The 25,215-nt window shown below is 42.7% G+C and overlaps 1 protein-coding gene across 1 annotated transcript in view; it reads right to left on the reverse strand.

Moving 5' to 3' along the window:
* RABGGTA (Rab geranylgeranyltransferase subunit alpha) overlaps positions 1 to 25,215 on the reverse strand; it is a gene marked incomplete at its 5' end in the record, with an annotated part of 58,018 nt that overhangs the window by 17,103 nt on the left and 15,700 nt on the right. Inside the window, 9 exons of the mRNA XM_082243295.1 lie at positions 12,092 to 12,180; positions 14,395 to 14,446; positions 14,533 to 14,632; positions 15,463 to 15,555; positions 18,498 to 18,580; positions 18,689 to 18,772; positions 20,561 to 20,758; positions 20,866 to 21,053; positions 23,653 to 23,777. Of these exons, the coding sequence (XP_082099421.1) occupies positions 12,092 to 12,180; positions 14,395 to 14,446; positions 14,533 to 14,632; positions 15,463 to 15,555; positions 18,498 to 18,580; positions 18,689 to 18,772; positions 20,561 to 20,758; positions 20,866 to 21,053; positions 23,653 to 23,777 (1,012 nt within the window). The remainder of the gene's footprint in view (positions 1 to 12,091; positions 12,181 to 14,394; positions 14,447 to 14,532; positions 14,633 to 15,462; positions 15,556 to 18,497; positions 18,581 to 18,688; positions 18,773 to 20,560; positions 20,759 to 20,865; positions 21,054 to 23,652; positions 23,778 to 25,215) is intronic.

The following is a 25,215-nucleotide window of genomic DNA, read 5'->3' on the forward strand; positions in this document are numbered from 1 at the left end:
GGGCACGGTGAACAGATTTGAATAAAACCCCCGAAATCTGTCCCGATGAGGCACCGGAACCACCACTCCCTGAGCCCTCAGGTCCCGCACCGCTAGGTGCAGATCCTGCAAACGCTCTGGAGACAGTTGAAGATTTGAGGGAAAGAATCTGCTCTCCGGCCGAGAGAGAAACTCGATCTTGTAGCCAGATCGAACGATCTCCTGAACCCACCGGTCCCGAACGCGGGCCAGCCAGGGTTGAAGAAAACCGAGCAAGCGCCCCCCCACCCCAGAACTGGGTGAGGGCGTCCCTTCAGGCCGCATTGTTATGGGCAGCGGGTCCGGACTGACCGGACTTCTGCTTACCAGACCCCGGCTTCTTTTGGGAGCCGTGACCCTTGAACGGTTTGCCCTTGTAGTGCGACCGAAAGGCACGAAAGGACCCCTGAGAAGGCCAAAAATTAGTATGCTTCTTACCAGGAGCCCCCTTAGCCTTGGGGAAATGGGGCAAGAGTGTGCTCTTACCGCCCGTGATCCCCTTTATCAATGTATCCAAGGATTCCCCAAAAAGGCGAGATCCATCATAAGGCAGATTGGCTAGGGTCTTGCGCGAAGATTGGTCCACAGACCAACACTTTAACCAAACCAGGCGGCGAGACAACACCGCCACGCTGTGTACACGTGCAGCCAACGGCACTAAATCCAAGTCCGCATCACACAAATACATGACACCTTGATGGATTTGATCCACCATATCCAATGTCGCCGGTGAGGCCGAATCAGCCACTAGGACACTCCTAAGCACCTGCGTCCAACTCGCGACAGCCTGGGCTGCCATAAGAGAGGCAAACAGAGCTTTAAGCATCGAACCCGTAACAGAATAAGTATGACGGGCAAGAGACTCCAGTCTCCTATCCGTGGGATCTCGGAACACCGGAGTATCTTCTGCAGGAATGGCAGTGGATTTATTCAAAACCGCTATCGCGTGATCCACCGGGGGTGGCACACACCACCGTTCATCAGTGGTAGGCGTGAAAGGATAACGCAGCCTGAACCTACTTGGCACAGCAAAAGGTTTGCGTAAATTGCGCCATTGTTCCTTAACAGCGCGCTGAAAATCATCAGTGCAGGGAAAGACCTGCAATGTCTTGCGTCTTTTCTGTGTCCCATAAGCCGCCAGGGCAGCAGGAGGACACGGTTCATCCTGCAAACATAGCGTTTGTTTAATAGAAGCAACCAATTCATCCATGATTGCAAGCTCTTCAGGCGAGCCAGGGGGAGAATTATCAACCCCTTCAACCTCAGCCTCCACCTCGGACCCCACGAGATCCAGGGAGGAACGGGACCCCGATAAGGAGATCCCAGCCATAGCAGCCCCATCACCATCACCCTCTGAATCTTTTAGTGGATTGAGCAGCCACAAGCATCTGCACCTGAGCAGCAAGGTTAGCCACCACCTCAGCCAAATCCCCCCCTGGGGGGGAAACAGCAGTCCCCTGGCTACCCACCAAGGTGGCAGGAAATTTGCCTTCCTGAGAATCCATTGCCCCAAAAAATATGCTGGAGAATAAAGGGTTAACTGCCCCTTTAACAAGCGCGGCGAGCGCAGCCCACCGCACACACACACACTAGCACAAGCAGACCCCCACAGGGATAAAACTGAATACAGGCAATGGATATAGGAAGAAGAGAGGATTAAACCTGAAGAGACCACTGCTGCTGCTGCTGCCGCCTCGATCGGTGCACCCAGGAAAGAGGAAGTGATGAATCAGGGCGCTCTATTAAAGCCTATGGAAGGCTACAAGAAAATGGCCGCCCGCAGTGCAAACATGCGGCCGGGGCGAGCGCAGCCAAAATGGCGCCGTTTGGCGCCGAAACCGCCGCCCCCCCACTACTGTGAGGACCGCAGTATAACACTACAGCATGTAAAAAACATGGCGGACCGCCGCAGCGATCGCTGTATTGTGCCCAAACATGACAAAACATGCCCCACAGCACACAGCCTGTCACACATCCCACAGTCTGACACAGATAGTGCAGCACAGCCCCCCCCCCCCCCTGCAGCCCACAGCATGCAGCCAGAGTGATAGGGAGCCAAACAGTGTGAACAGAGGCAGGTTACACAGTCCCAGACTGACACCCCCCCAACAGACAGGTCCCCACACAGATACACTTACCTAAATGGCGTGGGGAACCCGCACAGGCGAACAAGCCACTGCACATGTGGCAGGGAGAGTCGCATTCAGGACGCAGAAAAATCGGGGTTAAGAAACCGCACAGCGTCCAGTGAGGTAGCCACCTCACCAAGCATCCCTGCACCGAACAGGGATGGGTTGTTCACTGTGCCAGGAGCGTTACCTGGCTGAACGCTCGATGGCAGGCTGGGAAGCCACTGACCCACAACCTGAGACCAGGGGAATCAGCCCGAGACCCAGCCCGCACGAATCCTCTTCATCAGAAGAACTAACTAATGCTGACAAAAAGAACAGCTAAGTAAAGAGAGAGAAAAAACTCAAACAAAAAATCAAAAAAGAAGATAAAGGCTGAGGCAAAATGCCCCAGCATAGAGAGATCCAGCTACTCCTGACAAGCTAGACATTGAAACTGAGATATGGATGCAGGAAGTAGGAGGGTATTGACTGAGGGGACCACCCCCTGGGGGTGGGATATGTTAAAAGCTTTAATGTTAACATATTCTGTTGCCTAGCTACTCCTTCGGAGCAAAGTCTAATACCCCATTGTGACGAATATGAAGATGACGTAAGAGAAAGATCAATTTTGAAAAAAAAAAAAAATTATATATATATATTTATTTATTTTTTCTATAAAACATATCCAATAAAAATAGGATATGTAAAAAATAAAATTCCCTTATCAATTTAGGCCGATATGTATTCTACTACATTTTTTGGGGGAAAAAAAGCACGATAAGCATATATTGATTGGTTTGCGCAAAAATGATAGCATCTACAAACTATGGGATATATATTTATGGAATTTTAATTTATTTTTATTTTTTTTTTTACTAGTAATGGTGGCGATCAGCGACTTATAGTGGGACTGCGATATTGCGGCGGACAAATCGGACACTAACTGACACTTTTTTGGAAACCAGGGACACTAATACAGTGATCAGTGCTAAAAATATGCACCGTCACTGCACTAATGACACTGGCTGGGAAAGGGTTAACATCAGGTACGGCCAAAGGGTTAACTGTGTGCCTAGCCAGTGTTAGTGTACTGTGTGGAAGGTGCTTTTATTAGGGGGAAGGCACTGATCCATGTTCCTGCTTTGTTTACATAGGCAGATCGCGGTTCGGCCTCTGTGCTGAACATTGAGTCTGCAGTACCCACAGATCAGCTCCCGCTGTGTATAATCAGTGGGGGCAGGCTGCCGTTGGCGAGTATGCACGCCCCAGCCCCGAAGGTGCAGGGTCACGTACTAGGTATGTGATCCCACGAAGCAGAGCCGCCTTATACTGTATGTAAGTTATACAGTCGGCCAGTGCTTATACAGAATAAAGAATGCTAAATAACCTGGGTAAAGTTCTATTGAAATCTTATCGATTTCGGTTTTGACATCTAAATGGTGCACTATCCTCACCACAGTGGTCATAAATATGATGGCAGCATTTTTTATGCTCAGAGTCATGGATGGCATGGTCATCTGCACAACTGCTTAAGTACAGCAAGAAGACCAACTACTAAGTGGTGAGTGTTATAAACAGACTGCCACTCACTGAAAGGCCTCTTATAGCCAGGACTAGACAGATCCCAGGGCTGTGTTGTTTAAAGCATATCTATCTATGATCAAAATCTGAAATCATATATTCATTTCCACATTGTATATAATTATTTCTAGTCTGGTGTTGGAAGGATTTTAATCCCTTTGCACCGGCTCCCGCCAGCCCTTTAGGGGTTTAGCATTCCAGGAGGCCGGGTGGGCTTTGTGACCATGTGACTGCCGTGATTGGCTGTCAAGGCGGTCACATGATCGCAAAACTAAGAAGTGGTCGGGAGGTTTTCGTGAGCCGCTGGTCATAAAGCCGGGAGCGTGCGGGCTCTCGACACAGTTTTGTCAGTGCTAATGCATGAAAATATGCAACCACTCGGCACCAAGGCCTGGCCACCAAGAGGCCACATGTCTGCATGCGCTCCGTGCCTAGGGGTTAATGTAGAGAATGCAAAGGTAAATAAAAAGCCTTTTGTATGGAGAACTACTTTAACTAATAATAAACATCTTAGCGTCAATGAAAAAGTTGGGGTTTGAAGGGTTCAACGTTTTTTTCATATTCCGGAATCAAGTGGAATGCCCCTTTGCCTTGTAAATAACCTTTTTTGAATATTTTCCTGATAAACTAGTGCTAACAAAGCATAATACTGGCCAATCAGCTTTGCTCTCTTTTGGTGAAAGTGGTCTTTATCATAGCAATATTCTATAAGTGATATCAATTAGGGAGAGGGAAGCATGAAGTGCTCTAGAATTTCCTGCTAGAGGGCTGCGCTGACTTTGGACTTGATAAAACACAGTAGACCAACACCAGCAGATGACATGGCTCCTCAAATCATCACTGACTGTGGAAACTTCACACTGGACCTCATGCAACCTGGATTCTGCACACTTCCACTCTTCCTCCAGACTTTGGGACCTTGATTTCCAAATGAAATGTAAAATATTCAGTTTTGTCCAATTTTGGAGGCACGCCCTGGTTGTTCAGGAGCCAGCACCCACTGGTGTCCTCAACAAGCAGTAATTAGCAGATTCCTCGCTGAAAGCTGAATATAAATTTATAACTATTTTTAAATGCCAGCATTCTTTTGCTTACCTTCAGCAGTCAGCAGGGAATCCCACTGACAGATGATGAGTCATTGTTTGTTAAAGCGGAACTCCACCCAAAAGTGGAAGTTCCGCTTTAAGGAATCATCCCCCGCTCCTCTTGCACAACTGGAACTTTTGAGGAGGGGGAGCGGGTACTCGATTTTGACAGGTACCTGCTCCCACTTCTGTTCCGAATGCCGCGTCGCTCAGGAACAGAAGTTCTCCTCCCTCCCTCCCCCTGCAGTCTTCTTGAACACTGACAGGTCCTAGAAAACTGCATCCGCCAATCCAGGATGTGCTGCGTGACTCGCGCATGCGCAGTGGGCACCCGGCTGTGAAGCCGCAAGCTGTCACAGCCGGGTGCCCATAGTGAAGATGCTGGCGCTGCTGGGGGTGTAGAGCGGTTGAAGACAGCTGGGATGAGCTCAACGCTGGACCATGAGACAGGTGAGTGCCTGTTTTTTAAGTCAGCAGCTACACTTTTTGTAGTTACTGACTTTTATTTTTTTTTTTATATAGGTGGCTGTAGCTCCTCTTTAAGAATGCGGCGGCCGCTCGCTCCTTGACAACCTGCTATTCAGTGGTTGTTAAGGACGCCACAGACGCCCGTTTCTTAACAAAAATTTGCATCCAAGCCGCGTCCAAGTCACACTCATCCAAAGTCACATCATAGTAAAATAAACTGCAATTGACTGCAGCATTGATCTGTGTATTTTGATGGCAGGGAAGTCCCTCTGCTGACAGAATACAATGATACGGGGAGGATTAAATGACACATCAGATGTAGATGCTGGAATCAGGTCAGTTTTTTCATTCAGCCCACTGGTTAAACAAAAAAAAAAACAGACCTATTAAGCTGGCCATACACCAACACTCAGAAATTCAATCCCTTCAAACAATCTGTGAGAGCCGGTTCACATAGCAGCGACCTGACTTGGCGGGCGACCTGTGAGGAGAGACCTGCACGGACTTCATATCATTGAAGTCAATGCAGGTCGCTCCAGGTCGCCCCAAAGAAGCTCAGGACCCTTTTTCTAAGTCGGAGCGACTTGTGTCGCTTCTATTAGAACGGGTCCAGTGCTAATCTATGGGCAGGCGACCCACGGCGACTTGTCAGGCGACCAGGTCGCCTGACAAGTCGCCCCAGTGTGAACCGGCTCTTAGTTGAAAACAACTGTCAACAACAAGGCATTTCTTATGAAAACAAACCTTCCTTGAATAACTGCTGTTATTGTTATACTGAATTCTGAAATATCTGTTTTTTTTTTTTAAATGTACTTCTATGTCAAATAATCATTTTCCTAAAGTCAATGTAAGGCCCCTTTCACACTTGTGCGACTTGTTCTGCGATTTTGGACTGCAAAGTTGCATGACAAGTCGTTCTCCATGACTTCCAATGAGTACCATTCATATCTGTACGACTTCAAGTCGCAACGACTTCAAAGTAGTCCCTGCACTACTTTTGGTCGATTTTAATGCGTTTTGAGGTCCAAAAGACATTTGCTTCAAGTCACGGCAACAAAATCGCGGCAAAATCGCGGTTAAATTGCGTGACTTTAAGTCGCACAAGTGTGAAAGGGGCCTAAACCCTAACAATTAACTTCTTTTATTTGTCTGCTAAATAGATCGTTGGATGTGTTTTGTTATATTTGATAAGTGCAAAAAATACATGTTTTTTCCAGAAAAGTTTGTGAGCTGATAACTTCCTGTGCTTTCTGCCTGTCCACAAGGAGAGGTTACAGAGATGAGGAGAGGAAAATAGATGGTGAGGATTGCGATCTTGTAATCCATCATAAATGAAGTAGGCAGGGCCATATGCCTAAGAAATTGTGTAAGCGTTGGTATGGCAACTAGGGGACAGCACTGGTTCGAGAGCGGACTCGGGTAAGTGATTAGGGTAGTATGGGGGTTGCAGATGTTAACAGGTTTCCATTAGGGAAAAAAAAAATCTTTTTGTGTTTAGAACTTTAAACTAATAATAAACATCTCAGCATAAATGAAAAAGTTAGAGTTTAAAAGGGTTCAAGGTTTTTTCAGGGTCTTGATCTGAACCTGCAACCTCTGCAGTGTTTGGCTATATATCTTTGTGCCACTCGAGATGCTGGACAGCTCCTTGCCTAATTTCTTAAACAATCCTTCCTTGTACCTTGTCTCTAGTGAACCTTAAACTCTTTGCTCCTCACATGAACATCCCGATTTAAGCCATGTCTTTGCACTTCCTGTTTGCTAGATTATTGTACTCTTTTCCAGCCAATATCTTGCTCCTCTCACTACTGCTGCCGTCCGTATCTTCACTACCACTCATTTCCAACCTTTGGCTTGTTCTCAGACTACGCTTTCACTTGCTCCTAACCTACAACTAGTTACTGACTTTTGACTTGTTTACGGATTACGCTTCCGCTTAATACCTACCTGCCACATCTGCTACTGGAGCCTGGCCTGTTCACCTCCTAGTGGGCCATTCCTGAGGACTGCAACCTGTTATTAACATACAGCAAAACCCATCTCCACCATCAACAGCTCTGGTGAAGACCAGTTAGTGCTTAGCCTCTGCGCCTCGGATGAGCCCGCGTCATCTGCCAGGGTGACCTGCTTGTGTACTTGCTCGCGTACCTGCTGGGTGGTGGGAGCCTTTCTACTGCTATAGCTACTGGTCTCTGACACTGACCATGTCAGTTTTTTTTTTTCATTTTCAGTAATCAAATACACCATTCTTCTAGCACATTGATTATTTGTCCTATAATTGCATGTACTTGCAGCATGTTTGAAGGGATAAATCATGAAGAAAAGTGCACTTATTCCAGGAGGTGTAGTAAATCCCTTTTTTTTTTTTTGCTTGACACACACTTTATTTACACTGCTCAAAAAATTAAAGGAACACTTTTTAATCAGAGTATAGCATCAAGTCAATTAAACTCCTGGGATATTGTTCTGGTCAGTTAAGTAGCAGAGGGGGTTGGTAATCAGTTTCAGCTGCTATGTTGTTAATAAAATAAACAACAGGTGTACTAGATGGGCAACAATGAGACGACCTCCAAAACAGGAATGGTTTTACAGGTGGAGGCCACTGACATTTTTTCCCTACTCATCTTTTCTGACTGTTTGTCACTAACTTTGCATTTGGCTAGGGTCAGTGTCACTATTGGTAACATGAGACGATACCTGGACCCTATAGAGGTTGCACAGGCAGTCCAACTCCTCCAGGATGGCATATCAATACGTGCCATTGCCTGAAGGTTTGCTGTATCTTCCAGCACAGTCTCAAGAGAATGGAGGAGATTCCAGGAGAGAGGCAGTTACTCTAGGAGAGCTGGACAGGGCCGTAGAAGGTCCTTAACCCATCATCAGGTCTGCCATATGTGCTTTTCACAGATGAGAACAGGTTCACCCTAAGCACATGTGACAGACGTGAAAGGGTCTGGAGAAGCCGTGGAGAATGTTATGCTGCCTATAACATCGTTCAGCATGACGGGTTTAGTGGTGGGTCAGTGATGCTCTGGGGAGGCATACCTATGGAGGGACGCACAGACCTCTACAGGCTAGACAATGGCACCCTGACTGCCATTAGGTATTGGGATAAAATCCTTGGACCCACTGTCTGGTGCAGTGGGTCCTGTGTTCCTCCTGGTGCACGACAATGCCCGGACACATGTGGCGTGTGTATGCAGCCAGTTCCTGGAGGATGAAGGAATTGATACAATTAAATGGCCCCCACACTCGCCTGACCTAAATCCAATAGAAAACCTCTGGGACATTATGTTTTGGTTCACCCAACGCCGCCAGGTTGCACCTCAGTCTGCTTAGGAGCTCAGGCCCTGGTCCAGATCTGGGAGGAAATACCCCAGGACACCATCCATCGTCTCATTAGGAGCATGCCCCCGACGTTGTCAGGCATGCATACAAGCACGTGGGGGCCATACAAACTACTGGAGTATCAATTTGAGTTGCTACAATGAAATTTCAGCAAAATGGACTAGCCTGCTGCATCATTTTTTCACTTTTATTTTACGGTGTCTTTGAATTCAGCCCTCTGTAGGTTGATCATTTTCATTTTCATCAAACGGTGGGGCATCCTTTTGTTCCTAACACATTACCGAGTCCATATTAGTATGGATATCCAGCATGATATTTTCCCCCGTTTTTTTTAAAGTTTTCCTTTAATTTTTTTGAGCAGTGTATATTTCCAGCATAAGTACCTTAGAATAGTACCAGGAAGAAATAGCAATATACTGATCTTCCCAGTGAAGAGCTGTGCAGAGGGTGTGACAATACAAGTCTTAGTCATTGGAGGACAGGCAGGCTGTTCTCTGAGCGCAGCCAGAAAACTGACCACGCTGGGAAGGATGTACTTCTATGCCTAATGTGGTCAGTTTGAAATAGGAAAGCAGGGGGACTGGATCACAAGATATTCCCACACAAACGGAGCAATGGAAAGAGAACAGACATTTTTTTAACACAAGTACGTGCTACAGCAGGAATAAAAAAATGCTGGGGTAACAATCTGTAAAGTGTATTTCCACTTTTGCAGTCAATTTTGAGAAAAACCCGCTATATATGTTTATTATGTATTCCCATTCACATAACATACCTAATAGTAATACATAAATTTCTCATTGTTTTTTTGGAGCAGGTCTTTGGCAGACTGCAAGTTAGACCCCTTTCACATGGGCTTTCCGATCAGGTCTGCCTGTCAGTTTTTCAGGTGGACCCAATCAGGCTCTCCATGCTCCTCTATGGGGCAGCGGATGTCAGCCGCAATATGTCCACTGACACCTGCTGCTATTGGATCTGATCCTGTCCATGAAAACCAGACGGATGATAACCCTTTTTTTCCATCAGTCTGGAGGATCGGATCAGATGGGATCAAGTGAAAACAGACAGGCGATCCATTCTCATCAGATCTCCCATAGAGGAGAGTGTGGCCCTGACAGGTCACTCTCAGCACAGTGAGCAGAGATGGACCTGTCATCGGCCTGCTCAGCGGGGATCGATCCCACGATGAGCACAGCGAAGTCCGCCGGGCGGCAAGCCTGTGTGAAAGGACCCTTATTCAGAACAATTTAAAACAAGAGGAAACAATCTATTCTATCCAATTTATGTTTTTTTTTTGTGTTGTATTGAACTAGATTAAGTTACTATTGTTTGGTGTATGATGACATCTAGTGGTGGTTTTTGGGCCACCACAGCTAGATCTCTCACTCTATCCTCCCCCTCTGTTTAGTCCAGTATTGCTAGACCCCCCCATGTTTCTTCTATGTTCCCTCAGTCAGTGTTAGTACTTCAGAGACAGGGCTTAGGAAATTCACTGTCTTCTTATACTTCAAAAGACTGGAAAACATCCTCTATACTGCTGCAATTATCTGAAATAAAGCTGTTTTGATTCACCTTACTCTCTTACTAAAGAGTTGAGCTGCCTGTGGATGGTGGCAAGTCAGCAGGTGACCAGACTGTCCGGACAGACTGAGTCTAAGCAGGTATGTCAATGCATAAAGCGTCACTGGAAACAGAACAGAATCTGTCCCCACTGACAAAAAGGAATACACAGAGTCTCTCCTTATTAAACTCGAACAGACTGTATTCAAATCCAGTTTACAAATGATAATGAAATCTGCAAACACAGTACAGAGTTATTTACGGTAAACACTAACTTCACTGCAGCCCTGCAGGGGGAAACATCAGTTTTGATGTTTTTTAAAAAACTGCAAATAAAATTTAAAGTAGTAGTTTTTATTTTTGTTTCAGGTTATGCTAGGTGAGTTAAAACATGTAAAAAAATGTAAATGTAAAAAGTAGCTTCTATACCAGTTTGTCTATAAAATAGTCTATATAACTGGAAATACAATGTAAAGCACTTCTTCATGGACAGTGACATCTGCTGGTTATTAAAGGAACTAGACATTAAGCCCGTTGAATTAACGGGCGCTAGAACATATGTGGTCAAACATTTTTTCTAACAACGCGAGAGCCGCATGACGTAGCCAGCACTGGGCATAGCGTCCCTGTTGCCCTAGCAACATCGGGGACACGCGCAGAGCTGACCGAGCGGCTCTCGCGTGCGAGCACGCACCCCCTGCATGCCCGCGCACACCCACCGCTTCAAGAGTTTCGCCCGGCCGCCTGAAGTCTCTGCGCTCCAAGTCCCAACGGCTGTCCGTGGGGCACATGTGCAGTAGCGCAATCCCACGGACACAGGGACTGGACGCAGAGACACTTGGACTTTATAATATAGGATAGGATTCCATACTGAGAGAAATGTAAAGGCTGCCATTACTGATCAATATCTGAAAATGTCCCAAAAGTGTTTCCATCTTTAATCCTGTCTGGAAAAGTAGGCAGCTCAGGAATGTCAGACAAAAGTTCCGAAAACCTTATCAGCATACTTGCTCTTATTCACTGACACAGAAAATACTGAAGCCATTAGATCAGCATGACAGCCAAAACAATGGCAGTCTACATATATCTGTCATACAGGTTTCCTCTGAACTATATTTCTCCAGTAAAACTATTTCTTCTATCAATGGCAGTGCTTTAATTTATTCATTTTCTTTTCAAAACATTACCAATACTGATTCATGCAGCAGGCTAGCTTAGAACTGATGATCTCATTTTTCCACTACCATGGTTTTAAAAAGAGTTGAGATGTTAATTCATGCCAGGTAGCAGATAATAGTATTTAGGAGCTGTCCCTTACAGGAGAATGGTGTTTCTTCATAAGATTGCCTGCAAAGTACATACTGTAATTTGTGTAAGTTATTGGTGCATCTTGTAAGATTAATTGAAATGTGTGCAATAAAGATCTGTTTTTACAAATAGGGTTAATTTTCCTGAAAATAAATCCTGTCTCCTGTCAACCAAGCCTCACCTGCACGTAAGTGGACCTTGTAATAAATAAAAATGTTTTAAAAAAAATCAAATTTTAAGTTTTTATAAGTACATGTTAATGTCTCTAGTGCCATTGTCTGGTTAGAAATAAGGTTTGCACTGTGTATCATGGAGCTGCCATAGTTGCAAGTCCTCAGACTGTACAGAGAGAGAGATGATTTTGCAATTCTGCTTTGACCAACCATAAAAGTAATGAGACTTCAGACAAATAATGCTCTGTGCTACATCATCCAGGGTCTCAGTCTGGCTCTTCAAACCATAAATATAACACAGGCAAACTTTTCATGTGCTTTGTACAACTGGGCGTGAAGTAAGTAAAAAGGTATCTCTTACTATATAATCATAAAAATGCCTTTGTAAACTGAGTGAATCACAAAAAAGGCATCAACAATGTACAGTGACAAAACTTACACTTATTGTCAGGTTCCAGTTCCTGGAGCTCCTTGCAAGATTGTAACTCCTGCTGCAGGACATTGCTTTTCCCTTCAGAGAGTTCCAAGCTAGAGAAGAATAGCAACACTTAAGATGGAGACATTAAAGGCTTTGTTGATAGAAAAACTGTTAATTATTACACCATTAAAGCATATGGCAAACTCTAACAATACATTTCTCTAATTTTCAACCTTTTGTTCTGTTAATTATACTATTGAACACATTAATAGCGGTTTAACAAATGCAAAAATAACAGTAGCTGTTCATTCAGCCACAAATCTTGTGAGCCAAGACTTTTGAATTCTGTTCCTCTGAACTGTTACCAGTTAGCATTGTTCTCTACTTTCTCTGTGGACCTCCCCATTATAGAGAAGAGAGAGAGGTTTTATGTAGTCCTAACACACCAGTGATAATTCTATGGTTCTCACACTAGGACAAGAATAGTGCTAGTGTCAGGATTATCAGGTAAAAATATAATAAAAAGTGAAAAAAGGAAACTGAATGCAGCCATCACATCTAGGACAAATAACTATTATTTTTTGTTCTTGTGTTAAAAATGCTTTAGGCTCCGTTCACATGTAGGCGTTTTGGGGCGTTTTTGGGGCGTTTTTCTGCTCTAGGATCAGCTCTCAAAACGCCCAACAAGACAAATCCTATTCATTTCAATGGCCCCTGTTCACATCTGAGCGTTTTGAAGCTGTATACAAAACGCCCAACGCTCAAAAAAGTACATGAGCTTCTTTTTGGGCAGATTACAGGCGTTTTCCATTGATCTCTATTGAATCTAAAAACGCCTGCACAAAAATCGCGGTAAAAATCGCGGTAAAATCGCGGTAAAAAACGCCGCAAAAATCGCGGTAAAATCGCGGTAAAAAACGCGCGAAAAACGCTACGCTCAGGTGTGAATGTAGCCTTAAGATCTTAAAGCTAAACTTCGACTTCACCAAGAAACTGAATGTGGAACTTTTTCAGAGCTTTTGATTTGTGCAGAGCATCACCATTACATTGAGTGTAACAGTTTATAACTGAACTTCAGAGGATTGATACATGTTAGTATGAATATCTGGGAACTGTTGCTTTGTAGCCACCAAGGTAAGCCTACAACCAGGGGCATAACTACAGATGTTGTAATTGCGACTCAGCCCTATGCTCCAGGGGTCCTGTACTACACAACTGTACACCTGGATAGGAGGGGCAGCATATAGAGGAATTGATCCCTTCCATTTTCCTCCTCTAGCCGCTGAACACCTACATCTCCTCCTCTCCCTCCCCAGGCATTTAGCGGCTGCAGGGGGAAAATGAAAGGGATCAGTTCTTCAATATGTCACCCACCCCGGCCCTCCTATCCATGTCTTGCTGCACTTGGCCGCCGTATACCCTCCTACCCCCCCCCCCCTCCCCTCATCTCCCGCAACTCTGCTACCTTCCCTCCCCGCTTGCAGGATGGAGAGCAGGGAAGGGACTGGTAAGTATGTAATTTACTGACCTTTTCTGGATGGACAGAGTCAGAGATCAGTACCGATCACAGACTCTGTTTATTCATAACAAGCATTGTAAACAAAGTTTACAATGCTTCAGTTTGTGAATAAAGGGGAAGCTCTGTACAGAGCTATTCCTGTCCATTCATTCTGTGCAACTGAAGCTGCAGAGATGGAGATTGCGGGCTGTGTCCCTAATCTCCTTTCTCTGTCTCAAAGGTGGAACATCAGAGGTCTGTTTAGACCTCTAATATCTCACCAAAGCCAACGAGGCTCCTAGAAAAATTGTAAAAAAAAAAGGTAAAAATAAAATAATGAAAACTACTGACACCAGTGGCAGAACTACCGGGGTCACAAAGGTCCTACTTGCGAATGGGTCTTGGTGTTCTGCCACCATGGAGGGCCAGGATGGCAGGAAGGGGGCCAATGCAGAACTTGCGAAAGGGTCCACCTGCAGGACCATAAAAAAGGGTCCTGTGATGGAAGTAAAGGGCCCTGGGATCAGTGGGAAGGACCCCGGGCCGGAGGTAAGGGCCTGGCCAGGGGTCAGGTGGGCCTTTTATGGTCTCTTCCACTGGTTCTAGCCCTTAAGGATCTAGTTACATCTCTGCCTACAATTCTCACATCTTTTCTCAGACCTGCCATGACACTTAAAAATCTGAATGGGATCCCATATTATATACAGTATGCTCCCCTAGAGGGTGTGTTTAGGGTAAACTACACATTTGGAGTAGTATTACAATATAAGAAATTCACAAAAAAGGGCACTACACCAGAAAAAAAATAAAATAAATAAAAAATTACCTGAAAATGTTATCTTCTGTTACAGAATCTCTAAACCATGTGACCCGCTTTCCTATATTAAAGCGAAAACATCAGTTTCCAATATGGAGGATGAATACATTTACAGATACTGCACTGATTATAAGGTCTGATGGTCACCTGGATATGACGAACACTCCTTAACTTCACCATCTTTCCAGATGACCTTGATCTTATGCTGACAATGGCCACTTAAACGGTCTTTGGGGACATCACAGACCTATAAAAAAAAAACGCAGATATCATTATGTCAGACTGCAAAATATATTCACACTGGTCCAGTCAACCAAGTGTACAGTATCCAGTTTTGCATTAGTTGACCATTTAAGACAGAATAAAAGACTTTTGATGTAACCATGTCTAAGGAAGCTCCGTTAGCGTATGCTGTACTACTGAGGCAAGGTGCTTAGTTCATAGAAATTAATGGAGAAATGCACACAAAAGGACGCAGCTGGCTTGATTATTAATCAAAATACTGCAATGCGCTATGAGGGTCAGGCAGTGTGGGGGATAACCTTTGCATTTGAAGTATTGGTATTTATTTACCTTTGTGAAAAGCCTTTCCTGCAGTTTATGTAAATCATACGTTAACTCTAAAGGTTACCACATATATAATTTTACTTTTTAATGTGTGCAGGGGCAGTCAGAATAAAACCTGAATTTACCTTCCATATTAGTGTGACATACTTAACCCTTTTTAACTCGGCGAGCTTGATTTTGGTGAAAAAGCCAAGAGTTTTATGCAGTTTCTCCTGGTATTCAGAATGCTACAACTGGTTCAAACAAATGATTATCCATGGCCTTTGCACGCCATGTTTGACTGCAGAGCTGATGGTGGTCATACATCTTGGAATACCCATTAAAGCTACTTGGGTAATGGTTTTGAGAATCAGAATGAGAGATTCCTCCCTTATGAGTAAAGTGAGACCTTAACATTGGACATGTATAAAATATAAATCCTACAAACTTGAGATCAGGACTTTGAGAAAGATCAACACAAGCGATACACAGTTAATAATCAGCACACCATATATTTTAATAATTTATTACCCAGACTAAACTTGGCTTTTCTTTTCCTTCAGGAGTTTTCCAGGTGACCATGACAGGTCTCTCATCAATAAACAGTATTAAATCACACCCCACCTAAGACATGTGGAACAAGAAAATAGATTTGAATACATATACGTGACAACAAATGTGTAAATCTTAAATGCATCTATTTTGCAAAAATGGGCAATCAACCGATTGCTGTTGCATTGCTTTGCAGGGTCAAAATAAAAAAAAAAAATAGGGGGGGGGGGTGTCCAAAAGATATCTGGGAGGGCCCTGTCACATTCAAGTTATGATGTAGCTTCTGTTGCAACACCATTTATGTTGCTTGGGGACAATACAGGAGTACCTAAAACTCATAGCAAATGCAGTTACCAGCTGCAAAACCTTGTAGGTGTGTTTGCGTTACCTGTATAACTACAGATCTGCCATGCAATGTATTAAGAAACAAAATGCAAACACTGAACAGTGGCTAGTAGTATTGTTCTTTATTAAATTGTATGTACTGCTTCTATTTATGTAGGTTCTACCTGCCAGTGTAGCAGAAGTGTCTTACTATTTAAAGAGTAACTGAACTATTGTTAAAAAAATTATAGCAAATAAAAAATAAAATAATCATAGTATATAATTGCTACACAGGCCATATTGTAATTTAAAGTGTAAACGATCACCTTATGAAACAATCCATTCAGTTTAAAATAAAAGTGGAAGGCAAAACATTTGTGTATAGATATAAAAAAACATTATAAATATATGTTTTCCACTTGCTTATAAGTAATCACACTGATCTTCCCAATGAATGGCTGGGAGGGGGGGGGGAAGCCAGGACAAGTCTTAACTATTATTATTATTATTATACAGGATTTATATAGCACCAACAGTTTACGCAGCACTTTACAATGTGAGGGAAGACAATACAGTTACACTACAATTCAATACAGGAGAAATCAGAGGGCCCTGCTTGTTAGAGCTTAATGATTTGAGGACAGCAGGCTGAGTTCCCATCACAGCTAGAGAACTGACCACACTGTGTTCTCCTGCTTAGTGTGGTCAGAATTTTAATATGAAAGCAGAGGGACTGTCAGGAACACCAGGGGTTTCACACAACAGAAGCAATACAAAGAGAACAGGATACTTTCTCATACAAGTACATGGTACAGCAGGCATAGGCATGCGCACAGGGTATGCCAGGTGTGCCTGTGCACACCCTAATAACCCTGTGTGGTGCAGATGCCCCCTGATTTTTCACCAAAGCCCTCTAACAGGGGTCCTAAAAGAATTGTAATAAAAAAAACTTTAAAAATAAAATAAAATTGTAAAAAAAATAATAGAAAATAAAAATAAAACTACTGACACTGTCTACTGCCCTATTGACACTATCAGTATACATACACAAACGCATATGTGTTTGAGCTAAGGCTGTGCATGCCTATGACAGTAGGCACATATCAGGAATGTGAAATATTGGGTTTACATATTCTTAAATGTCATTAAAGATGACCTTTTCTTTGCAATTCGCAGCCACTGTAATTTTCTATAAAATTCAATCAACCATGGAAATCTGGAGGCGATGTAAAGAATACCCCCAGAAATGTTATTTTCTGTGTATGTGATTAGCTCACTGATTCTCCCTGAAGTCTGCACCAAGATACAAGTCAAATCTTAGCCACACCCTGCAAATCGGAATTTCAGTTTCGGTAAGATACTTCCCAAGGATTAAATACTTCTAAAGGGAAGCTGAAACTGCAGTTTTTCTCTAGAACACAGAGCACTTGCTGATTATAATGAACCAGTTCCTTCCATTCAGAATCAGTTTACAAAGGGCACTGCAAAACAAACAGCTATTTCTTCTGAGAAACATAAGGTAGGGACCTGATAAAAAGTGCAATACAATCCCTGCAATGTACATTAATCACCCAGAGGAAATATTTTTTTTTTCTCAACAAAGTGCAGTTACTCTTTACAGCCCAAATCCAGAAATCTGGAATATAAAAAAAAAAAAAATCACCCTTGCAGTGCAGCCCTTCTGCACTGCAAGGGTTAAATGCTCATTATGTCTAGGGATAGAAAAATAAGGAGTAATACTTACCTTTTTTTACTGCTCCACCAGGGTCCCTCTAATGCTGCCGTCAGTCTCCTGCAGCTGCCTCTTTAAGCAGAGAACAGTTGCAGTCGCACTCCTGCATCCTCAATGTACAAGACAGTTAATGTCTATGTTTTATATGTGATGGGGTTGAGAATACATCCACAGACCAGAGACCAGACCAGAGCAGAGACCAGTAAGTGATAGAATCAGCACTGTGCCCCTCCCTACACATAACAAGCATTTGACCCTTGCAGTGTGTGAGGGTGGCACTGCAAGGGTGAATTTTGGATATTCCTGCAGTTTGGCTTTAAATTTATTCCTTACTTGAGTAAATAATAGTTGTGAAAGCAAAATAATAATAGGAGACAACATGAAAATGTGCAGTATGTATGTATGTATGTATGTATGTATGTATGTATGTAATATACACAAATGCAAAGGTAAGGAGGAAGTGACTAATTAAAAAAAGGGGGTTGGGTAAAAGCAAGTTTATAATTAATGGTTAAAGATACTGTCAGTGTTTTTAACTTGTGAGCCATGTTTTAACTGTATACACAGATCTTTGCACACATCAATTATGAGCTCACATCCTCTTAACCTTGCTGTTGACAATGATACACTATAATACAGTAAGCAGGGGAGAGACAGGGGGTGATCTGTATGCCAGCCATATAACTATAAAACTTAAAAGGTAAAATTAAATCATTAAATTTTATTACACACACACAAAATCTAGATCATTCAGCTCATACATTACAAAAAATCTACAGCGCACCCCATATACATATAGTATTTTAAACTTTACCAAATAAATAACTGCCTACAAACCATCAAGAAGCCATAACTGAAATCAAATCTGGTTATAGTTCATAGAAAATAAGGCATGGTCAATCCAGGGCATAGGTGTGTTTTTTCGAAATAAAATGATCAACCTGAAGTGTTAACTTACAAGGACTGGATGAGAAAAAGTGACAGTTACAAAGGGTACTTCCAGATCAGCTAAGATACATCGAATGGAAAGTGGAGGATCACCTGACATAAAAAACAAACAGCTATTATTCAGTGTTTACTAAAGAAACAATAAAACCAAAGGAAACATTTTACTATAAAAGAAACATAACCTGCTTTCAGTTTGCTCACCTCTTCCAAGAAGCCAGCGATGGTAAAACCAGGCACTTTGATCATTTGGATCAGTAAAGAAGGCATTTTGTACAAGCTCCAGTTCTGTCAACAAAAGGCAACTCATTAATATGGTGTGTGAATTTTGTAGTTCATATGCACCCTGTACAATCATAACACTATATAAATAAATAGGTGCATATAAAGACCTAAAAGACCCATAGACCTAAAAATGTCACTTAATCTGAAAGCCAGATAACCTTATTAATACATTTAATGTATTTGTTGCTAAGGCCCCTTTCACACGGCTCTGTTCTGTCGACGGAGCCGTTCTGCTCAACGGGGGATCAATCCGCCGATCCCCGCTGAGCAGGCGGATGACAGCTCCATCTCCGATTTGTGTGCGGAGGTGTCTGATCCCCGCTGTCCTCTACGGGGGAATCGGATGAGAAAGGACCTTCTGTCCGTTCTCATCCGATCTGATCCGCCAGACGGATGGAAAATAGGGTTTCGATCGGTCTGAATTTGACAGACAGGATCAGATTGGATGTCAGCGGACATGTCTCCGCTGACATCCGCAGCCCCATAGAGATGCATGGGGCATCCGTTCAGATCCGCCTGTGTGAAAGGGGACTTAGGCTACAGGCCTGCAACTTTCACGATACTGGTATCTAATACTAGTGAAACCCTGAAGCCTGTGCATTTCACAATTAACAGTGCATTAAAGTGGTTGTAAACCTCAAACGTGAAACATGAACAAAACATATCTCTTTATAGTCTCAAATAAGGGCACTAAGTGTCACTTTTATCTGCTGCCTCATTCCTCTGCTATAAGCACGAATCACTTCTGACAAGTTTTCCTGACACCAAGAGAAAAGAGGACAGGGGAGAGATCTACAGCTGATTGACACCCTCAGTTCTGCTCCTGTGTGTTATGTAGAAGGGGGGGGGGGTCCCTTCCCTCCAATCACCTCTCGGAGCTCTCCTCAATGAGCTCTGTAGAGTGAAACTTCAGCTCTCTTCCCCCTTTTTTCTGAACTCTCAGACAGGCTTTATAATTCAGCACTTTGAACAGATGTAAAGAAGAAAGGGTTGTAGACAAAAAGGCACAACTTATGTAGGACAATTTGTTTCATCCATGTGTATCACCTGAGGCCAGTCAATTCACTGGGTATATGACAGGGCATACAACCACTTTAACTATGAAAAACTGGTAGTAAGAGATCAGAATGTATGCTAAAGGGTTGCAAAGTGGAATGTATCACTCACAACTTGGTGACTTCTACCTTACCATTCAGTTCAAAAGCTTATGGTTATATCTGTTTAATAAGTGCAAAAATTCCCTGTTGATTCTGTGAGAATTCCAGTGCCATTCTGCATCCCTTGAAGTGTTATCTTAAACAAAGCAATCAGGAAGTGTAAGGACTACTGCATGCCTTCCACATGTTAACAAAGATGAGAAAACAGGGGAGGAGTTCTGTAGTCCAAACACACTTCCTTTCCTAGGGGGACAAACACTGCACCTCCATAGATACAGTACAGTGAGAAAGCATTGTTATTCTAGGAAAATAATTGTTTTACTAGCAGGATCGCAGGTGGAAAAAAAAGCCTGAAAAGAGAAATCTAATGCACCCCCCCCCCCCCCCCATGTCTAAGGGCTGGAAAACTGCATTGTATAACATATTTGTTCCTGGGTTTAGATACACTTTAATACCTCATTGAAGATTCTCTGTAACTAAGCCTATAGAAGAAGAACCCAATTTCATTGGATGTTGGAGATTTCATTGTTTACATGCAGTGAAACAGGTGAAATGTTGCTCTTCTACTCAGCATCAATTAAACTGATCAATGTAGGTCTCTACTACACCCCTCTACTAATTTTGTCCATCTCACCAGAAAGCAAGGTCTCCTCTGAGAGTCTGCCATGTCGTTCTGGGTCAGGGTGTATTCGTGGGAGCAGTTTGCTGCGGTAATGCCAGGAGGAATAGTTGGAGAAATTTTTGGTGATAAGACTACTGGTTAAATCAAGTTCATCAGCATCAGGGACATGTGATGACTGAGTTACAAATCTTCTGTAATCCCAGCAATGAACTGCGGAAAAGTTATAAAAGAACAGGTAAAGAGAGTTTAAGTTATTAAACCTTTTTTGGACATTTCTAGTGTCTTGAGAAATTCTCTACATACCAAGTGTTACTTACAGTTCCTTTCATCGATCTCCAGAAAACTATTACAGAGTTGCAGTTCCCTTGACCAGTCTGGCTCAGGCATATGTTGCATTACCCAACAGCGATGATACCAAGTCCCATAAGACTTGGGGTTTACACGTAAACAGCTCTGTAGAAAGGACAGCTCTCCCACATAAAGAGTGCGTATCTCCTCTTCTGACCTGACAGGTGGAAATGGAAAAACATGCATCTAGAAACACGTTTGTCTTCTGCTATGACCCTGTGTTTGTTTAGGTCTATTGCCTTAAAATTAGCCTTTATGTGATCCCGCGCTTTGTAATTTCAGGGGCTTATAGTACCAGTTCATCCACTAGAGCCAGGGCCATCTTTAAGGCAGGGCAAAAGGGGGCAGCTGCCCCGGGCCCAGTCATTGTTGTGGGGCCTAAAGCAGGTGCCCCTTGAGCCTGCACTGCCTGAGGATAGTTGATAAGTGGATTTGGGAGGGCCCAAGTAAATGTTTGCCCAGGGTCCAATCAATAATAAAGACGGCCCTGATTAGAGCAAACTAATTACTCAGCAATTCAGGCTATAAGGGAGTGTTAAGCAAAGCTGGATGTCTGAAAGGTGAATTTACAGACCTTAACATCATCATACTAGGGTAAGAAGGTGAAAGTCCATAGGCTTGTATAAACTACAATCAGATCAACTTAAAGCTTTCACAGGGCTTTTTCCTATTGCTCTTGCAGGTAAATGGAGGGGCAGGGAGCTCATGGCAATTATGGGTGGTGGGGAGAATTAACACAGAACTTTATCTGAGCAACACAAAACAGAAAACACTATTTAATTCATTTTTTTTATATTCAAAGCAAACTCACTTATCCAACCTAGTCCATTTGTCATTATGTTTATTTTGAGAAATCACATTAAAAAACAGTCCCCTAGCATTGCTAGCCTCGGCTATCTTGAGTAAGGGCAGATGATTTATGTAGCATTTACTTCTTGAATCCATCTGCCCTTGGTCAGGTATGCAGGCAGGGGGTGTGCTTAGATGAAAAATCTCCTCCTCTCTTTCACATAAAAATGTTAATAAAAAGGAAAAAAAATGGACATGAAGACTCCTGGGATTTATTACATCATTCTAGTCTAGGCCAAAAATCAGGAAGCAACTAAGCAACCAAAGAAATGTTAAAAACCTTTTTTAATATGAGTAACTATAATAAAATATATTATACCTTACTCTCCATTTACTACGGCTAAGAGTAAGGATTAAAAATAGGTAATGTTGTTAGAGAGGGTAAAGGTCCACTTTAAGTGAACCTTTTGCTTACCCTATATTGTTAAAGCACAATTTTTCACTTTATAGTCTCTTTCTCACCAAAATAATGGTTGACTTTGTGATTGCTGTCTTAACAATGCATTGGGATGCATTTTTAAAAACTTTATATGTATTGAACTTGAATGGCAAAATGGCAAGTCAATGTACCAAGATAATGCAGCATGTAGGTCTTCTTCCCCTACACAATTCAATGAATCAGGTCTTACGTTTATCCTACTGAAAGCTATGTGTCTGTACTTGTCCTTGCATTTTGCTGCATTTGCAAATTCAGAAATAGATCACAATTCTCCCCATTCTCATACTGGTAACTGCCCCCCCCCCCCCCCCCCCCCACATTCGGGCAATATTTTTTCATGCAGAATGAAAAACTTGCTATCTTTGCTAAAAGGAAATCATTTTAGAGTGATGAGTTATACCAAAGCATCTGTCTGCAGTATATAAAGCATGGGGATTGATTTACTAAAACTGGAGAGTGCAACACTGGTGCAGCTCTGCATAGAAACCAATCAGCTTCTAGGTTTTATTGTCAAAGCTTAACTGAACAAGCTGAAGTTAAAAGCTGATTGGCCACTATGCAGAGCTGCACCAAATGTTGCACTCTCCAGTCTTAGTAAGTCAATCCCACTATGTTACAGACTTTTGACCTTCCTGAGGCCGTATTCCTGAAGTTAACCCATCATTAACTGATTTTGCTAACAATCTATAATCAAAAGAAATATACTGGTATCATGTTTGAGAAATACATAGATCAATAACCACATCCAGGTCACTAGATGTAGCCTCTATATAGAATTTTACAAATGTCATTCATAAAAAAAATAGAAAATGAAAATGGCAGAGGTTCCTCCTATCAGTAGAGATGCATCGAAATTTTGGCGACCTGAAACATATCGGTTGAAAATGGTGCTATCGACATTTTGCTGATAGAGAGAAAGGTGCCGATAATGGCGGCAAAAACTGCATCAAAAACGTAATACGGGTGCAATATTGATGCGCTCTTGCTGCGTTTTCAATGCATTTCAATAGGGAGGTTTTTTAACTGACCAAAAATGCAGCAAGCAAGGTTTTTAACACCACAATGAAAGCGCAACGGATCATGTGAAGAGATACATAGAATTTATAGGGATGCATTTTTCTTAAGCTTTTCTTGCGCTAAAAAGGTGCCAATAATAGCCGACAATAAATTAAAATTTATTTAAAATCAAATTAGTTAAAAAATCAAATAGAATACAATTATAAATTAAGAATATATATAATTTTTAAAAAACTGCCATTTTAGGTTTCGGCCAAGCGCATCCTGCATTTTCGGTTTTGATACCAAAATTTCCATTCGGTGCGCCTCTACCTATCAGCGAATCAAATGTTTGTTTTTAGCTTATTTTTTTCTAGATGATTCTGATTATTAGCTAAGGGCAGCAGAAATGGTTTTAATTTTCAAAAGTGCATAAAAATAGTCAATGAGACAGACAACCTTTGGTATTTACCTTTCATTGCCAAGTGCAAGGAAGACTTCTCGTCTCAAGTTCCATAGGGAAGCAAAGTCTGGGTTTAATGCCAATATTTGAGCGGTTAGCTCCAGCGCTTCTTTATCCAACTGCCCAGCTTCACGCTGTAGAAAACCACCAGTGCATAAGAGTGGGTATAGGAGATGACAAAAACAAGAGAAAGAACTATATGCAGCGAATGTTATACAAACCGCCCTAGTTTAAAATATGCTCATTTGAATTTTAAAGTGATTGTAAAAGGTAAAATTATTATTTTTTAATAACAAACATGTTATACATACTTGCTCTGTGTAAACGTTTTGCACAGATCAGCCCAAATCCTCTGAGGTCCACCGCCAGTGCTCCTGGCTCCTTTCCTCTTCTGAGTGACCCCATACCAAGACACTTGCTTCGGGGGTATGCTACGGGCTAGATCCTGAGCCGAGCTCTGTGTGTCCATTGGCACACACAGCCCGCTTCTGCCCTGCCCCCACTCTCTCCTCACAGCCTGTAATTGACAGCAGCAGGAGCCAATAGCTTCCACTGCTGCCTCCATGTCCAGTGAGGAGAGAGAGAGAGATCGGGTCAGGTAAGTATTTTGGAGAGGGGGGGGCTGGCTGGGGCATGCCTTTTTTTACCATAAAAGAGAAGTTTGGGGGTTTAACTAAACATACAAACAAACTCACCTAGGTGGACGCTGCATTGATCTGAGCCCCACTGGCCCTGCAGTGAGAACTGAGTGATCAAACACCACTGATTGCTCAGTTCTCCTCCCCCGTTCTGAGCAGAGAGCGGTGACTGGCAGGCTGCAGGAGGAGCTGACTGAGACTCTCAGCGGATCGCTGAGAGGCTGAGCCAGCTGCCAATCCAGGCTTCTGGGTAGATCCCGAACAAGTGGTTGGGATCTTTTAAGAGCCTGGACTGGCTCTATGATGGCAGCCAACAGAACTTCATTTTTGCGATCCATATGAGAAGTATGGCCAAAAAATCTTTGGCCATACTTCTGAAATGCACAGAAAGCATTAAGGTAAAAAAACGTCTGCCTTTACAACCACTTTAAAAGGCATGCACATTGCTATGTTACAATAGATACAGTACTGATGGCAAGTGTAATACACATGCAAGAAAAAACACAATGGGGAAGATTTACTAAAACTGGAGAGTGCAAAATCTGGTGCAGCTGTGCATGGCAGCCAATCAGCTTCTACCTTCACTTTGTTCAATTAAGCTTTGACAAAAAAAAAAAAAAAAAAAATGGAAGCTGATTGGTTTCTATGCAGAACTAAACCAAATTTTGCACTCTCCAGTTTTATTAAATCAACCCCAATATGTCAGTGGATGTACATCATGTAGACCAGTGCTAGTGATGGTTAGGTATGCCAATATATTACTTAAAAAAATAAAAAATAAATAAAAAAAACGTAAAATCGTTCTGAAGCAAAAAGGCTTTTTACCTTAATGCATTACCTGTATTAAGGTAAAAAAAAAAAATCCCACTAGCTGCTTCTCCCCTATTCCATAAATAACTTACCTAAGTCCTGTAACGATCCAGCGCTGTGCCCA

This window comes from Pelophylax lessonae (genome assembly GCF_965119305.1).
Source record: "Pelophylax lessonae genome assembly, chromosome: 1".
Classification (NCBI taxonomy): domain Eukaryota; kingdom Metazoa; phylum Chordata; class Amphibia; order Anura; family Ranidae; genus Pelophylax; species Pelophylax lessonae.